Source organism: Cottoperca gobio, chromosome 17, assembly GCF_900634415.1.
Source record: "Cottoperca gobio chromosome 17, fCotGob3.1, whole genome shotgun sequence".
Classification (NCBI taxonomy): Eukaryota; Metazoa; Chordata; class Actinopteri; order Perciformes; family Bovichtidae; genus Cottoperca; species Cottoperca gobio.
The window spans coordinates 1,894,984-1,910,223 of record NC_041371.1 but is presented as its reverse complement, the minus strand read 5'-3'; the positions used below and the strand labels follow the sequence as shown (position 1 = coordinate 1,910,223).

The 15,240-nt window shown below is 42.6% G+C and overlaps 1 protein-coding gene across 3 annotated transcripts in view; it reads left to right on the top strand.

Annotated features, from left to right (window-relative positions):
• The window catches only part of LOC115022053 (la-related protein 4B-like), a 36,896-nt gene extending 22,099 nt beyond the window's left edge, over positions 1–14,797 (top strand). For 2 of the 3 annotated variants that reach the window (XM_029452862.1, XM_029452861.1), the window contains exons 7-17: positions 179–282; positions 1,580–1,690; positions 2,101–2,154; positions 2,788–2,994; positions 3,105–3,211; positions 3,548–3,811; positions 4,170–4,215; positions 4,423–4,593; positions 5,003–5,190; positions 5,911–6,022; positions 6,736–14,797. In XM_029452862.1, coding sequence (XP_029308722.1) covers positions 179–282; positions 1,580–1,690; positions 2,101–2,154; positions 2,788–2,994; positions 3,105–3,211; positions 3,548–3,811; positions 4,170–4,215; positions 4,423–4,593; positions 5,003–5,190; positions 5,911–6,022; positions 6,736–7,068 — 1,697 coding nt within the window. In that variant the 3' untranslated portion in view covers positions 7,069–14,797. The remainder of the gene's footprint in view (positions 1–178; positions 283–1,579; positions 1,691–2,100; positions 2,155–2,787; positions 2,995–3,104; positions 3,212–3,547; positions 3,812–4,169; positions 4,216–4,422; positions 4,594–5,002; positions 5,191–5,910; positions 6,023–6,735) is intronic. The other variant, XM_029452863.1, reaches the window with a different exon arrangement.
• Positions 14,798–15,240: the final 443 nt, after the last annotated feature.

Genomic DNA, 15,240 nt, shown 5'->3' with positions numbered 1-15,240 from the left:
TGTGTGTGTGTGTGTGTGTGTGTGTGTGTGTGTGTGTGTGTGTGTGTTGGGCCTCGTGTATTCAAGATGTTCAACTCCCACTAACGATTTACAGAATAACACTCGGTGTAACGAGTTCAAGGTTGAAAGACGGTTTAAATGAAACCACAATGTGTGAATGCTTTATTGTAACCTGCAGCTCTGCCATTGGTCCAAGTGGATGAGAAGGGGGAGAAGGTGCGACCCAATCAGAACCGCTGCATCGTGATCCTCAGAGAGGTTCCTGAGAGCACGCCTGTAGAGGTCAGTGGATGTTTGTCCATGCATTCATTTACACTTTCAGCTGCTCGATAATTCAATGTCATTTATCTTCTTAGAAACAAATAATCTCAACGTGTCGTAGAAAATCTGAGTTTAAATATTTAAAGGGAAAATGTTTTTTACATCACATTTTAATTTAACACTCTGCAAACTGGATTACTCTCTTTGTGTGCATGCAAACATAGCTGCAAATATTGTTCTCTATGATTTCACTTGAACCTTGTTTCATGGTGCGCGCTCTGTTGCAGCACAACGATGCAACTGCGCTTAAAATATTGAGTTTTGTCCTTTTTAATTCCAGCGTGTCAGATCCATTATTGTGCACGTGACGCTGAAACAGTTGCTCCTGTTTAAATCTGCACACGTTGATGCAAAGCTTCCAGTTTATTAATGACTGATTTATTAAATCCATATTCAAGGGATCTTTGTCTCTTTCTATTGTCGGGTATAAAATCTACTTTCTACGACCTAAAAGCACGAAAGACTTCGAACATATCGAGTGTCCCTCCAAGACATCTGACTATTCAATCATCTTTTGTCGCAGGAGATAAAGACTTGTTTTATCTTATCAAATGTGTTCTTATATTATGCATATATTATTATTATTATTATTATTATTATTATTATTATTATATGTATCTGGTTATTTAGTTTTTTAAGATAAGGTTTGAATAGCAAATGCATTATTGGCATAGTTTATATCAATACCGTGCTAAGTATTAGTGACGCTCGTGTGATCCAGAGACTATTCCGTCTGCAGAACACCAGCTGTGTGACGAGGGATCCCGTCATGCATTAATACATCCAATTTAAACGTCTCACCTGTTCCCCACACCTGCTGTGGGCTTTAATATGGAGACGCACTCCATTCTCCAATAATGCAGCCTCATCATAGGTCACACACACACACACACACACACACACACACACACACACACACCCAGGAGGTGTAATGTTACTGTGACGCCTCTTCCTGCTTCAGCAGTTTGAACAACAATAATGTATCATGTTGTGTTAACGTTAAGGAAGCATCGCAGAAAATGTTTATTTCATCCGCACGAACTGAGAATATCTTTCTACTTTTCAATTCTCTGCTGAATGTTTGATATTTGAGCTGTTGACTAAACACCAGCTGTTTCCCTTTATGACTCTATTCTTAATTGATTTGTTCAGCTTTTATTCAGCGGTGCATAGCCGCTGTTTCCTGAAAAACTTGTCTTAGCGAGTGACGATGGAAATGGCTGAAGGTTATAACTTGTCTCCTGTTTGTGTTCTGCAGGAGGTCGAGGCTCTTTTTAAAGGGGACAACTTACCCAAGTTCATCAACTGTGAATTTGCCTACAACGACAACTGGTTCATTACCTTTGAATCAGAAGCAGATGCACAGCAGGTAACAGAACTGACCACATAATATAGTTTATTGTTTTACTGTTTAGTATTTATTTATCTGATTTTGTAGTAAAATATATATATTTTTTTTATTTTAAACATAGAAATTACATATATTTCGCTCATAATTATAGTGCTAACTGAACAATTACACATGGACACAGAATAAGTACATTTTTATCTTTTAATCCACTTCATATGTTCAGATTCATGTCCCAATTTCCTTCAAACCCCCCTTTTTTCTAACCTCAAACTCTTTCCCCACTGATGTACTCCGTGTTTTCACCCCAACATTATATAAGTGATTGTACTGTTAGTAATATGATCCTTAAAGATTCTCATATTTCTGTATGTGGCATTTTAAATCTACCGGTTACTTAACATCGTGTTGTTCACTTTCTCTTCATAAAGGCATATCAGTATCTCCGTGAGGAGGTGAAGACCTTCCAAGGGAAACCTATAAAGGTAAGTTACATTACTGCGATGCGGATGGGAGGATTTTGTCCAAACGATTTACACTTAGTGCCGTGTGTACTAACAAAAAAATAAAAGAAAAATATATATAGATATAGATATATTATATATATAAATAAAATATGATATATAGATGTATATAAAGGGTATTAATATTGTATAGTGTATGTATATATATATATATAATATATAAGTAGATATATATATATATATATATATATATATATATATATAGATTATATATTATTATATATATATATATATATAATATATATATATATATATAATATCTATCTATATATTATCTAAAAACTTTAATATTATATATAATCATATATAATAATATATATATAATATATATCTCTATATATATATATATATATAATATATATATATATATAAAGACGTTTTATATCTATATATATATCTCTATCTATATATATCACGTGTAGATATATATATATATAAACGTTTATATATATTATATAATATATATAACGTTGGGTCCGGCAAGCGTGTTAGTTATGAGCATTTAATTGATGGCAGGAATGTATATTTAATAACTTGGAGGTGTGTGACTCTTGGTGGCTGGTGCTTAACTTCCCTCCCTGTTGTGACGACCAGGCGAGGATAAAGGCGAAGGCAATCGCTATCAACACTTTCATGCCAAAGAACGGTTACCGGCCGGTGGAGGTGAACCCGTACGCCCAGCAGCGCTACACGTCTTACTACATCCCGCCGGTTTACAGCCCCCAGCAGCAGTTCCCCTTATACAGCCTCATCACGCCGCAGGCCTGGTCCGCCACACACAGCTTCATCGACCCCACGCTGGTGAGAGTACAAAGTTATTCTTACAAAGTTAAATTCAGGAAGATGAGAGGAGTCATGCAAGTGAAGGAAGTGGACTTTAATGAGTCTGATGAATCTTTTTCTGTTTCCAGGTCGCACCATTTCACAACAACCAGTTCATCAATGGATTCACCACATCGCACAGTTTCAAACCAACGACGTCCCCGCTCACCGTCAGACACTACTCGCCCAGGAACAGGTTCGTTCACTAACCACAGTTGTTAGAGTCGCAGGGTAAACGGCGACTCGTTCTCACCGTAAACATTCTCAGTGTTGAAGTAATTCATCTGCGCGTCTCTAACTAAGCCGTGTTGGGTCCTTGAGTTTGGATCTGGCCTGGAAAGTTCTTGAAGTCTTTAGGATGAGATGTTTGTGGGAACGCAGCTTCTCATTCAAACCTACATATGTGATGCATTTCATTTCACAAGTGTTTGTTTGACCTGCGTTCTGATTTGTTTTCGGTGTTTCCTTCTTGCCACATGTTAAATGCAGTTTATTCTTCTCGCTGAGTAACTTCTCGTTCCGTCTCCTTCAGGAATCACAGTAAACCTCACTTGAGGCCGACCCTCCCCACAGCGGACCGCAGCGCCGGGCTTCTGGACAACCCGGGTCTCTTTCCCAGCTTCCCCAGCGAGCGGCTCAACGGGGTTCGCAGCAGTCCGCCGACACGACTCCCCACCAGCCAGCCCAGAACCAGGTTACCCTCCACCGCGGCCTTCCCCCGCAGGGACACCGTGGGCACGGGGCGAGTGACCGAGCCCACGACCCCGGACTACTCCCTGGGTATCGGCCGAGGAAGGTACGGCACCGCTCCAATGCATCGTACCGGATACAACATCTTTAGTTTTCCCACAGTTAGACATCACCAGCGTGTTAAAAACTCCAGAAACATTTTACAAGCATCCGTCATCAGTTTCACGTTCGAAAGTCAGACCATTAACAGCCTCTTTTATTGAGAATAAAGAGCGTAAAGAGCTGCTTGAAGCCGATACAATGTATTTTATGAAAGATGAAGAAGATGTGAGAGTTGTGCAGCTCGTCTGAGACGTGAGGCGCTAACTGCAGGCTGTGAAATCATGAACGTGAGATGTGAAGTGTGAGGAGTCGTTGTTCCAGATAGTGGATGTTTGTAAATTGAAGTGTTCTCTTTCTTAAAGGAAAAATGTTTCTACTTCTAGGAAAAAGAGGGACGAAAAGTTTACAGTAAGTACTTTCTTTCTCTCATGTTCTTGTAGCGTTCGACTGTAAATGTTCTTTTACTGGACGAGTAGAAAGGAAACGGTGAACGCAGGATCATCCCGTCACCAAACATCGTGTCGTTGTGTTCCTGCAGACTGACTGAGGTTGTTTATTTTAGTTTACGTAGTTGTTCAGTTCTGTGTGCTGACTTTGTTTGTTGCCGTCGTGTAGAGAGTGACGCCTCAGTCGCCGCCTCCTCCTCCCAAACCTCCGTCTCCGAGCTTCGAGCTGGGTCTCTCCAGCTTCCCCCCCCTGCCCGGAGCAGCCGGCCAGCTCAAGACCGACGACGTGTTCGACAACCGGCTGGCCAGCAGCGTAGTTGTCGGAAACGCCAAGGAACGGGTAAGAACCATTCATGACGTGCTGTTTGGATTAATGCAACGCATCCCTCGACACACCGCAGTCTTCATCCCACGACAGCACATTTCCATCGGTCAGAGAATCCTCAGCTCCCCAAACCCCCCCCAAAAACAAACCGTGTTTATCTGGCCAGAAGTAAAGAGAAGCTTTTTGATATTATAGAATTCTTAATATATTGAGCTTCAATGACACGTACTGTTTAAACCGTCATCTCAGAGCAGCCATGTTGGATTCCTACAAGGTGGGGAAGTAGAGACGTAGTATGTATGTGTGTGTGTGTATGTGTGTATGTGTGTGTGTGTGTGTGTGTATATATAATAATAATAATTATAATAATAATAATTATAATAATAATAATAGTAATAATAATAAATCTTCCTTTTCATTGCAGAATGTAAGCGCTGATTCCAGTACTGGAGTGCTCTCTCCAGCGGGCCCCAAAGAGCCGCTTCGGTCCTCCACCTCCCCGATGCCCTCAAGCTTCCAGCCCTCGCCGACCACCCAGACCCCAGCCTCCGCCCCGACCCTGAGCCCCGCCGCCGGCCCGCCACACAGTCCTGCTCCCTCCCTCCCAGCAGCGTAAGAACACACAGTGCTGAATCTGAACTGTAGTGCAGGGTCTGTACGTAGATTTCTATTCATTAGCGTTTGACTTTAAAAAGGTGACAGCGAGCGGCCAATCACATGCAAGCTTACACGTGAGAACAGTATCTGTGCGTTATGTAACATTATTACTGGTGCTGTTACTCGAGGCCTCTGTCCTGTTGCACTGCAGAGCTTCATCATCATCATCATCATCATCATGTTATACCTGGAAGGACTCGCGTCAGTGATGATGGAAGAGCATCTGGTTCATGAGTAGTTCAGCAGACCGTACATTCAGCACCAGAGAGTCTGTACGTCACGTTCTCCCTTTACAGGCTGCAGTCCGATCGTTCCGAGTCTTCAGTCGAATGATGATGAAGCTGAATCCTGTTGCGTTCCTCTGTTCCTCTGTTCCTCTGTGTGTCTGAAGACTTGAGGTTTGAATCGGTCTTTTCTCCACTGATGATTGAACTCATCATTGTTTAGGAAACGAGACTTCTGCGATGTTTTGTACCGTGCGTCCGGTGTTTGCTGCGTCACATTCTCCGCGTCGCTCTCACAAGAACCGACTTTTCTCTTTACATTTTCCCGTCTTCAGAGAGTGTTTCTTTTCTCCCGACATGTTCTGAGTCACATTGAGTCACTGGTGTGTCACTTCCTCTTCATCACCTAACTTCAGCGGCGTTGCCTCCTTGTTTGTGTTGTTTTTTGCAGGGAGGTGAAGGTGACGGAGGTGAAGCCGAAGGAGGTGCAGTTGTCCGTGGAGCGAGTTCCCGGCACTCTGTCCACTGCGAGCAAATCAGTGCAAGTCAACGGTGCTGCCACAGTCAGTATTGATTTCATCTCTACCTTTTTATTCCCTCTGTCACTTCAGTCCTTTCTTTAAAGCATCGCAGACAAAATCAATCAGCACCAACAAAAGGCTGGAAATGAATCTCCTTGATTCTGCAGCGTCTCATATTTATTCAACTCGCCTCCTGGGAAGATAAAGAGCTGCACGTCTAAAAGATAAACTTTAATACACACATCTCCTCGTAAGGTTCCTGAAATGCTTTTTAAGGAAGAGCTTTGGCAGAGAAAACACATCTCTGCTTCAGTACGGGTGGAAGTCCCCCGGCTTTACTTTTAGCTTTGCAGTAAAACACAAGTCCTACAAAGCTGCAGCTGATGAAACTGCAGACGTGTGTAGGAGGGAGCACAAATCCCCACAGAGCCTTTTTAGAGGTGAAATATAATGTAGGATACAGCAGATTTAAATATCGCTGCGTCCGCTCAACAAGAGTTACGTTAACTGAGCTTCAGACTTTAGTGCTCACACGTGTCAAACGTCTCTTGATGTCGTGTTCGGTCCTCCAGCGGTGCTGTTTACACACAACAACATGGACGTGTCTGATCAGAGATTTAATTTACTGGATTTGCAAAGAAGTTGTTGAACATTGTAGAAGTAACTTGTTTTACTTCAGTGAAGGATCTGAATGCTCGGCTGGTGACGCTGGAGTCGTGGTGCAGAATATGTTCTGACTGTTGTTTTCCTGCCAGGAGCTGAGGAAGCCGTCCTACGCTGAGATCTGCCAGCGGGTGAAGGACTCCCCGACATTACAGCAGCCACCGACCCCCAAGGAAGCCAAGCCAGCCTGCGCTGCTCCCGCAGGCGAGGAGAGGAAGTGCCCCGACGCCGCCGCCCCTGCAGGGGAGGCCAAGGCCAGAGAGACATACCCCCCCTCCTCCAAACCCGGCTCTGCGGCCGTCACCCCGGGCAGACCCCCGAGGGACGCCCGAAGGCCGGCCGGGCGGTGGGCCTCCCCGCCCCCACACTCTGGGAAAAACCCCAGCAAAGATCCTCACCACACCCCGCCCAAGTCTCCGCAGTAGGCTGATTCCCTGCCCCGCCACCGAGTCCTCCACCCCCCCACTACGCTCCACAGATGCGTTTAAGAAAAAAAAAAGGAAATATAAGTCAGGGCTACTCAATACTTATATCCCAGAATCACCCGTCAGACGAGGAGGCGCTTCTCTTCTGGATCAGGGCTTGCAGACAAAAAGCACTTTACTGTGCATGTAGAGCACCGTTTCTTTTTATTCTATTTATTTGCTTTTCTTTTTATTTCTGTTTTATTTCTCCTTTTCTCTTTTTGCATTCCGTAGTTTTGTGTCGGCTCCTCTGTCGGCACAGACCAAACTGAAATTTATTCATTCTGTCCAAATGGCCTTGTGGGATTAAATTAGTGTTGTTGGAAGCTTCCCCAGTGGACGATGGGAGAGCGTGCGTACAGCAGACTCCACCTTGTTTGGCTCATAGTGAGGAGTTTGTTTGCATGTCAAGTGGCACTGATGTGCGACTTTATGTAGCTTAAATATGGGTCACAATTTTATTACATATTCACATCCATATGCAAGACTTAACATCTGAATCTCACAGCAAGACGCAGATCTTTTTGGTGTTCATCGTCTCCAACGGGATTATAATTTCTCTACACTAGATGTTTGTTGTCTCAGCTTCGTCGGTACAGTACCTCCTGGTGTTCGTCGCTGGGTATCTTCTCAGCGATTTCTTCCTCTGATCATTTTCTCTGTAAAGAATCGGCTCCATCTGCTGTGTTGTTGTTTTTACTGTTTGCTAACACTGCTAACTAGCTAGCTGTATTGCATAGCTTGTATCTTAACGGCCGTGATGTGATATCAGTGTTTTTGTTTATTTTAGCGTCAGACAAGAAGGGCATGTGGATATCTGCAACCAAAACTGTTGCTTGAATATAAATTAGGCACCGGGGCAGTTGGCGGAAATGTGTCCTTTGAAAATGTTAACGTGGGGGGAAGGTGTTTTTGTTTAGTGTGTGTGTGTGTGTGTGTGTGTGTGTGTGTGTGTGTGTGTGTGTGTGTGTGTGTGTGTGTGTGTGTGTGTGTGTGTGTGTGTGTGTGACATTTAATGAGTCGGGGGAAGCTACATTTTCTCGGCATTGCAATTTTGGGAAGAAGCAGAGTAAGGTTTTACAGCTCGTTTCCTATTAAAAACTGTGGAATAAAACTATCAGCGGGCACGAACTGTCAGAGGAAGAGGCAGAGCGTGTTATAGGCTGACACGTTTAAAGTCCAGCTGTGAAGATGATACAGCTGCTTCGCGACTGAAGCGGTGCGGTTCACTCTCGAGGCGAGAAAACTGGTGAGCTGCGACTAGGACGGAGGAAATGAACACACGCTTGTTCTTCGGAGTATCTGACGGAAAGTGTTCGAGTTCAGAGGTGGATGTTTTCTTGTTCTTCTAGATATGGTGCTAGACGTCGACTCCTGGAACCTGTTACAAACAGCTCATCTGATATTGTATGTACAAAATACTTGATTTTTATCGACAGAACTTTATTTGCACTGTTCTCAGACTCGCAGGCAAATGCATTATTAGATTACCCTAACTGAAGCGGGGAGACAAAGGGAATTGATCCTGAAAGTCGAGGGAAGAGAGAAAGAAGCAAACGAACCCTTCAACACCATCTCTGTGGACACAATCGCTGAAGCCTTTTTTGTTTTTGCTGTTGTGCCTTGTGGATGCCTGTTGAACACACTGTGGTGAAGGACGGGCGTTAGTGCAGCGTCACACGACTTTACAGATTTAGCTAGCGTGTTGTGTTTTTGAAGGCTCGTTACGGATGCTAATATTGATTTTTGTTTTTGTTCAGTTGTTGCTGACGGAGTTGGTGCTCCTATAGGCATGCAGTGGTTTGGATCTTGGCCTCTGGTTCTGTATCGATGAGGACTTTCATTGAAAGAGTGCTTGTAAAATATGGAAAGTGAGACGGTTGAGTAGAGCTAGAATGTTTTACTGAAACAAACCGACGAAGGTAAATTGTGTGTGGGGTTTATTTGGAATGTAGTTTGACATGTTGGAGCGTGAAAGGGATTCAGTTGGGAGTCCCGTTGGGGCTCATGTGAGCGCCGTTGAACCAAACATCCTTTAAAAATTAAAGCGTTTAACAAACGCAGAAAAGAGCGGGTGGGTTTACAGCAGGAATGCTATCAGGGAAATCTGAAACAGTCGTGTACAATTCCTCCCCGGGGTGGAGATGTTCCCCCGTCTTCCTCAGCGTCGAGTCTTTACCACTCGGGTTGTTTCACTTCTCTGTCCGCATGCTCCCTCGTTGGTTTTCTTCTCGTTCAAGTTTGCTCACTTTGATTTATCCTGAGTTGCTCCCAAAATAAGATTGCCTTCTTACTGCTTCACTCTCCGTGCTGTCGGGATGAATTGCACCTGACGGGAGTTAAATCCAAAGCACAGAGTGTAACTCGCTGTGAGGACGCCAACACGAGCAACCACACAGATTCAGGCTCCGTGGGACTTCATCAAGCGGCATTTCACACTATTTGTGGACAAGCTGCTGGAACGTTTTCATCCCTTCGTCAGAGTGAAGTGGCAAGAATTCAGAAGCGGGGGGAAACTTGTGTTGAGCTTGGGTTGGGAGGTCTGTCTCCTGTAGCAGCCACTTTGGCAGGTAACCAACCAAGTCTTTGATGTTTTACTGTATTCTAAAAAATGTGATTGGCCGGCGAAATGGTAAAAAAAAGATTGATATAGATGTTTTGAGATGACAGCCGAATGATAAAACTTTAATTATGAAACGTCAGAAGTAAGTTTTTTTTTTTTTGGGAGGGGGGGGGGGGGGGCGTGACAGTAAAGTGAGTTTCCCTCCCTGATCATCGGTCGAGTGCTCGGGTTTAATCTCTTTTAAAAGTTGTCACCTCAGATGCAAAACACCCATAAAAACCACTGTACTATACACTCTCTACACGGCGTGGGACCTCGCATGTCTCACAAAAGTCTTCCTGCAACAAGAAGCATTCTGGGTAATCCCACTAAAAGAAAAAGCGCCCACCTGGAGAGGGCTTCGTTTAAAATAAGCCTGTACTCCTGCTCATAGCTGCTTTTGATTTGGACGCACATTTCTTGAGTTTGCTAAAACAATATTTAGTTTTTGTTTTTGGACTGAGATGCACTTGGATGGGTCGATTTTTATTTAATTTTTTCTCATCAGTGGAAATGGTAAAACAAATGAAAATGCACCATCTCCACTTATTTATAAACCAATGCTGTTTATTCCATGAGAAATATCGTTAAGTTTTCTTTATAGGGAGAAGAAAATAAATAGAGATGCATTGAGATCTCTACGTATACGTACAAGTCCATCCAGTGTTTGAGAAACTTGAATTTTATTTAAACTTGAAAAATGACTTTGCCTTAACTTTTATACAAGACAAGCATAGAGTTTATTTCTTTTCACACAAAATATCCCCAAAATGTTAACGAAACGTGGAAAACATTTAGTCGTACCAGACGTCACAGATCTCACTGAGAGAGAGGAAGTTCAAGTCGAGCAGCAGTTTCTTTCTTTCCTTTTTCTTTTTGTAAAATGTACGAAAAATAATCGTTTTCTTTGTTTCTTGTAGTTTCAGGTTGGTTTTTTTTGGGGGGGGGGGGAAACATAAATCTTGTAAATGCAAAACTAGTCAATACTGTATTAAATTTGTGCACTTTGAAGTGTGTGCTTTGCTTGTACAGTTGTAAATACTCAGAAAAATATAAGAGGTACCTTAAAATGATTATAAAAATATATTGATCTTGTTGAACTATTAATGTCGCTATCGAGCTGGATGTAGGATATAAAAAAAAAACTTAATGTTGTGCTTCTGAAAATATATTTTTCTTTAACGTTTTTCATTTTTAGTTTGGGTGTGCGGAGTTTGAATTCTGCTCCTCTCTGCAGGGCGGGCAGCTTGTCTGATTGTACATTTTGTTTTGTTGTCTTTCATTCCATTTTTCGTACCTGTGTGGTCGGTTGCACCTGGGTGTACAGGTGTGTCCTTATCCTCTTCCCCCCCCCCCCCCCCCCCCCCCTCACTGTGCACTAATTGGAGAGAGCCTGTGGTACCAACGAGCATCTTATTAATGAACATTACAAAGCTGCGTGTCCACCAACATCCTCTTTAAAGCTCTGGCTTTATTTTTCATTTATTTTTTACGCTGCAAAACAATATTTCAGATATATTTCGCTTTTTTTTTTACTCACCAGAATCTAGACGTTTAAATACCGAAGAAAGAAAAGATAAAAGCACTACATGTCCGGTTTGTGCAGCCACTAATGCAAGGTGACTTTAAATCCTCCTGTTATAATACAAAATGAATAGATGTAACGTAAAAGCTACAGTAAAAAGTATTAATGTTCTCCAGCAGAATCGTAGAAAGTATCTTCATGTAGACCATGACACTAATACTGAACATCGATGTACCATGATGATTGACATGCTCATACATATGCAACTCCACCGTATATAATCAAACTGCGTCCGCACGAGGTGGCAGCATGACTTAATACAACAGAGCGCTGGAGTTCTGCCTCGGTTTAAACTTTATTTGTGCGTTTCTGTCCATATTCGAAGATTAATGAGATGTTTCTTTACTTACGTTTGTCTTTGAAGAAGTAGATAAAAATCTGGGGAAATAAAATAATAATAATTTTCTCTGGGAGACGAGAAGATCGACAACACTCGTGGAGCTGGAGTCAGGATGGGGTTAGCTTAGCTTAGCACAAAGACAGGAAACAGGGAGCAGTTAGCATTTCACCTCAGTGATTTAAACTCTTTAAGTTAATACGTACACAAACAAATGTAAACTACAAACTACAAGGAAATCGTTCCAGAACGTAACTCGCTAATATCCCAAATAGTCGTGTTTTTTTTTACTTTGCCGTCAGTTAATTATTTTTAGCAAGAGAAGTGTTCATCTATGATCGAGAGATGCTGGTGAGCTTTTTTTATTTTATTTTATTTAATCTTTGGACGGAGCCAGGTTAGCTGCTTCTGGTGTTTATGCTAAGCTAGGCTAACCACATCCTGACTCTGTGCTGCACATACAATTATAAAACATAATCAGTCTTCTCATTTAACCCTTAAGTAGATTAGCAAATTCACTTATTGTTGAACACTTTAAAGAGAAAATGCTAATTCTGTTAGCATACGACAGCTCGCGTGAAAAGTGCTGAATATTATATCTGAATTTGAAATTTCTTTATTTTCTAATTTTAACTAAAGAAGTCAGTTGTTAAATGTTAAATGTTTCCTAAACACAAGCAGATAGTAAAACAATTGGAATAAAATCAGACATTTAACTTCTGGTACCGGCATCTATTGCTAAGACTCATGGGAGATGTAGTTGTTGTGTGTTGGGGCGTTCACTTGTCGAGGTCTTTGAAGTGAGACGGGGAACTATCGTCTGCTTCTCTTAGAATAAGGACAGAAAAACTATAGAAACTAGTTTTAGCTTTTTTCCGAGTGATAAAAGAAACGATTTCAAACGGAACACTTGGGGCAGAACTTTCTCTCTATATTCCCGCGACGCATCGACGCACCGATGTCTGTTTTGACTTCACGCTTCGCTGCGAGCTGCACCTCCTTTAGCCATCTTTGTAAAAAACAAAAGAGCGATGCCTGATGGACACGTCCCAGTTTTGTCTTCAGACGCGTTGACGCCTGTGGACGATATCAAAACGAAGCACACTTCAAGCACATTTCAGAACATTCAGCTTGCACGGCACACGGCGCTCGAGGCGCGGGGGGGGGGGGGGGGGTTATTGGGAGCTGCCTGCAAAGGTGACGACATATTTCCTTACGGGCTTGTGGAGTGTAAATTTTGGTGACGCCAAGGGGTCTCGTTTCTTAAGACACTTTTTGGTGGAATAAAGTGAAATAGTCGTCGCAGCAGGTCGAGATAAACGTTCCCGCCCGAGTGTCGCGTGGCGGCCGGACGACATCCAGAAAGCTGTCGACCTGTAACGTCGTCTTTTTCCTTTCGATTGATCTGTTTTTGAGGTTTCTTGTTCATGTTCCTCAGCTTTCATGACTTCCTCTCCTGAGAAATAAATGTACAAATGATTTTTTCTATTTTGTTTATGGGGGGGGCGAGAAGCAGAGGCTCAACTGGAATCACAGTTTTGTTTGTGTTCACGTGTTTCAGAGCGTCACACTTTCCTGGCACATACAGTAACAATGCGCAGATTGAGATGTCTGTTTGAAAACCATTGGACCACATGTGGACTGCATTTTGATGTGGCAAAGAAAACCAATAACTGTGCCATTAAACAACTTGTTTCTTTCTGTCTGGGCAGTTTCACGTGTACATAGCTGAGCGCTTGCCATCTCTGGCTTTTAGTTTTTAGTTTTTGTTTTTTTTAAGTTGTGATTTTCTTGTTCCTGGAAAAAGTCCATCAGACGTCTCACATCTGGAGAACGCTACAACGTGACACCACTGACTGCAGGAGCGGATTCCCCGTGCGTTGTGACTCTGCGGTCGAGGCGTGTTCGACCTCGAACTTTTGAGACGTAAAAAAAAAAAAACACAGACGCTGATTTACAAAACTGGGCATCCCTGAACTGTGCATGTGTGGAATAAATAAATGTACCACCCAGAAGTCCAGACGATGCAAAGCTGTGCACCTCAGACTGGACGGAACCGCTTTCCAAAGGGATCTCTTGTTGGTTTTTAAAGATGGCCGCGAGTTCTGCACGCCTCTCCTGTATCACCGGCATTAACGCAACACATGGCGGCGTTTCCATGGAGCTCCTTTTCTCTCACGGACTTCTACACGGAGCCTCATATCAGCCTGTTGGTCGCCTCAGCGCTCAGTCTCCTCCCTTCCTGGACGCCCATTTTTTGACAGTGCCATTGTCTTGTTTTGTTTTACTCAAGGGTTGCATCTTGTCGTAAAAATGGACCCGTGTGTGTGTGTGTGTGTGTGTGTGTGTGTGTGTGTGTGTGTGTGTGTGTGTTTTCTTCTCATAATGACGAATGCACACTGACTGGAACAAGACGCGGTCTCTTTATCAACTCACTGTGGTTTAACTCATTAACACTCTGCGACGCTCACGGCTGTGGACAATCGATGACTCCATCCGGTTGGGGTTCGGACAGATAATTTTGCCTAACGACACCTTAAACAGATGTGGAACCGACACCTTAAACAGATGTGGAACCGACACCTTAAACAGATGTGGAACCGACACCTTAAACAGATGTGGAACCGACACCTTAAACAGATGTGGAACGGAGGTTCAAGAGGGCTTCTTTCTTTTTATTCTTTTGAATTTCCTTTCTTTATATTGTTTTGGGTCTATTCTTCCATTGAGACTGGAATCAAGCGTACATGTCAGCTATAGATAATTTAAGTTACTCTGTGTCATGATGTAAAACTGTCTAATTTGGAGAAAAAAATGTAGCTTACTGAAAATAAAGATTTAGGCACTGTTGAGGAGCCTGGCTTTTTGGCTTTTCTTTTTTATAAGATCTTTAATTTTGTAATTTTCATATTTGTTTCTCATTTGACCAATGAGATGGACAACCTGAAGATGCATGTGGAAACTGCAACGCCGATAGAAAACCTGGTAGATGTAGAATATATCCGTCACCCCTCATCTCCTTTAATCTCATCCACGTGAAACTAACAACATTAAAACACTTTGAATTAGAGGTGTCACAATATCACACGGTACGACACGACACGATAAAGATATTGTGATATCTGTAGAACATTTTGAAAAAATAAAAATAATGCTTTAAGTCAAATTTATCTTTAACTTTGTGCTTTTTGTCTTGTTTTTTTGTCAAATGAACTACGAGAGGGAGACGAAGTGAAGAAGAATTGTAGCAGTTATCGGCAGTACTGCGACCACTACTGGGAACGTACATAATTATAATTACATGATGAATTAAAATGTGAAATGCAACGCTGGCATCTGCTGCTCGCATGTAATCATGTGTACAATTAAAAACATCGATGCATTTACAGCCTTTGTGAGACTGAGGCGCCGCGGTGCTTTGAGCTAAATGCTACGTTAGCATGCTAACACTAGCATGCTAACACTAGCATGCTAACACTAGCATGCTAACACTAGCATGCTAACACTAGCATGCTAACACTAATCTACAGCCGGGGCTGCTGGGAGTCTTTAGTTTTACCTGATGTCGTCAGAGGAACTTTAATAACGAACGTTTTGTCGGGGACTTTG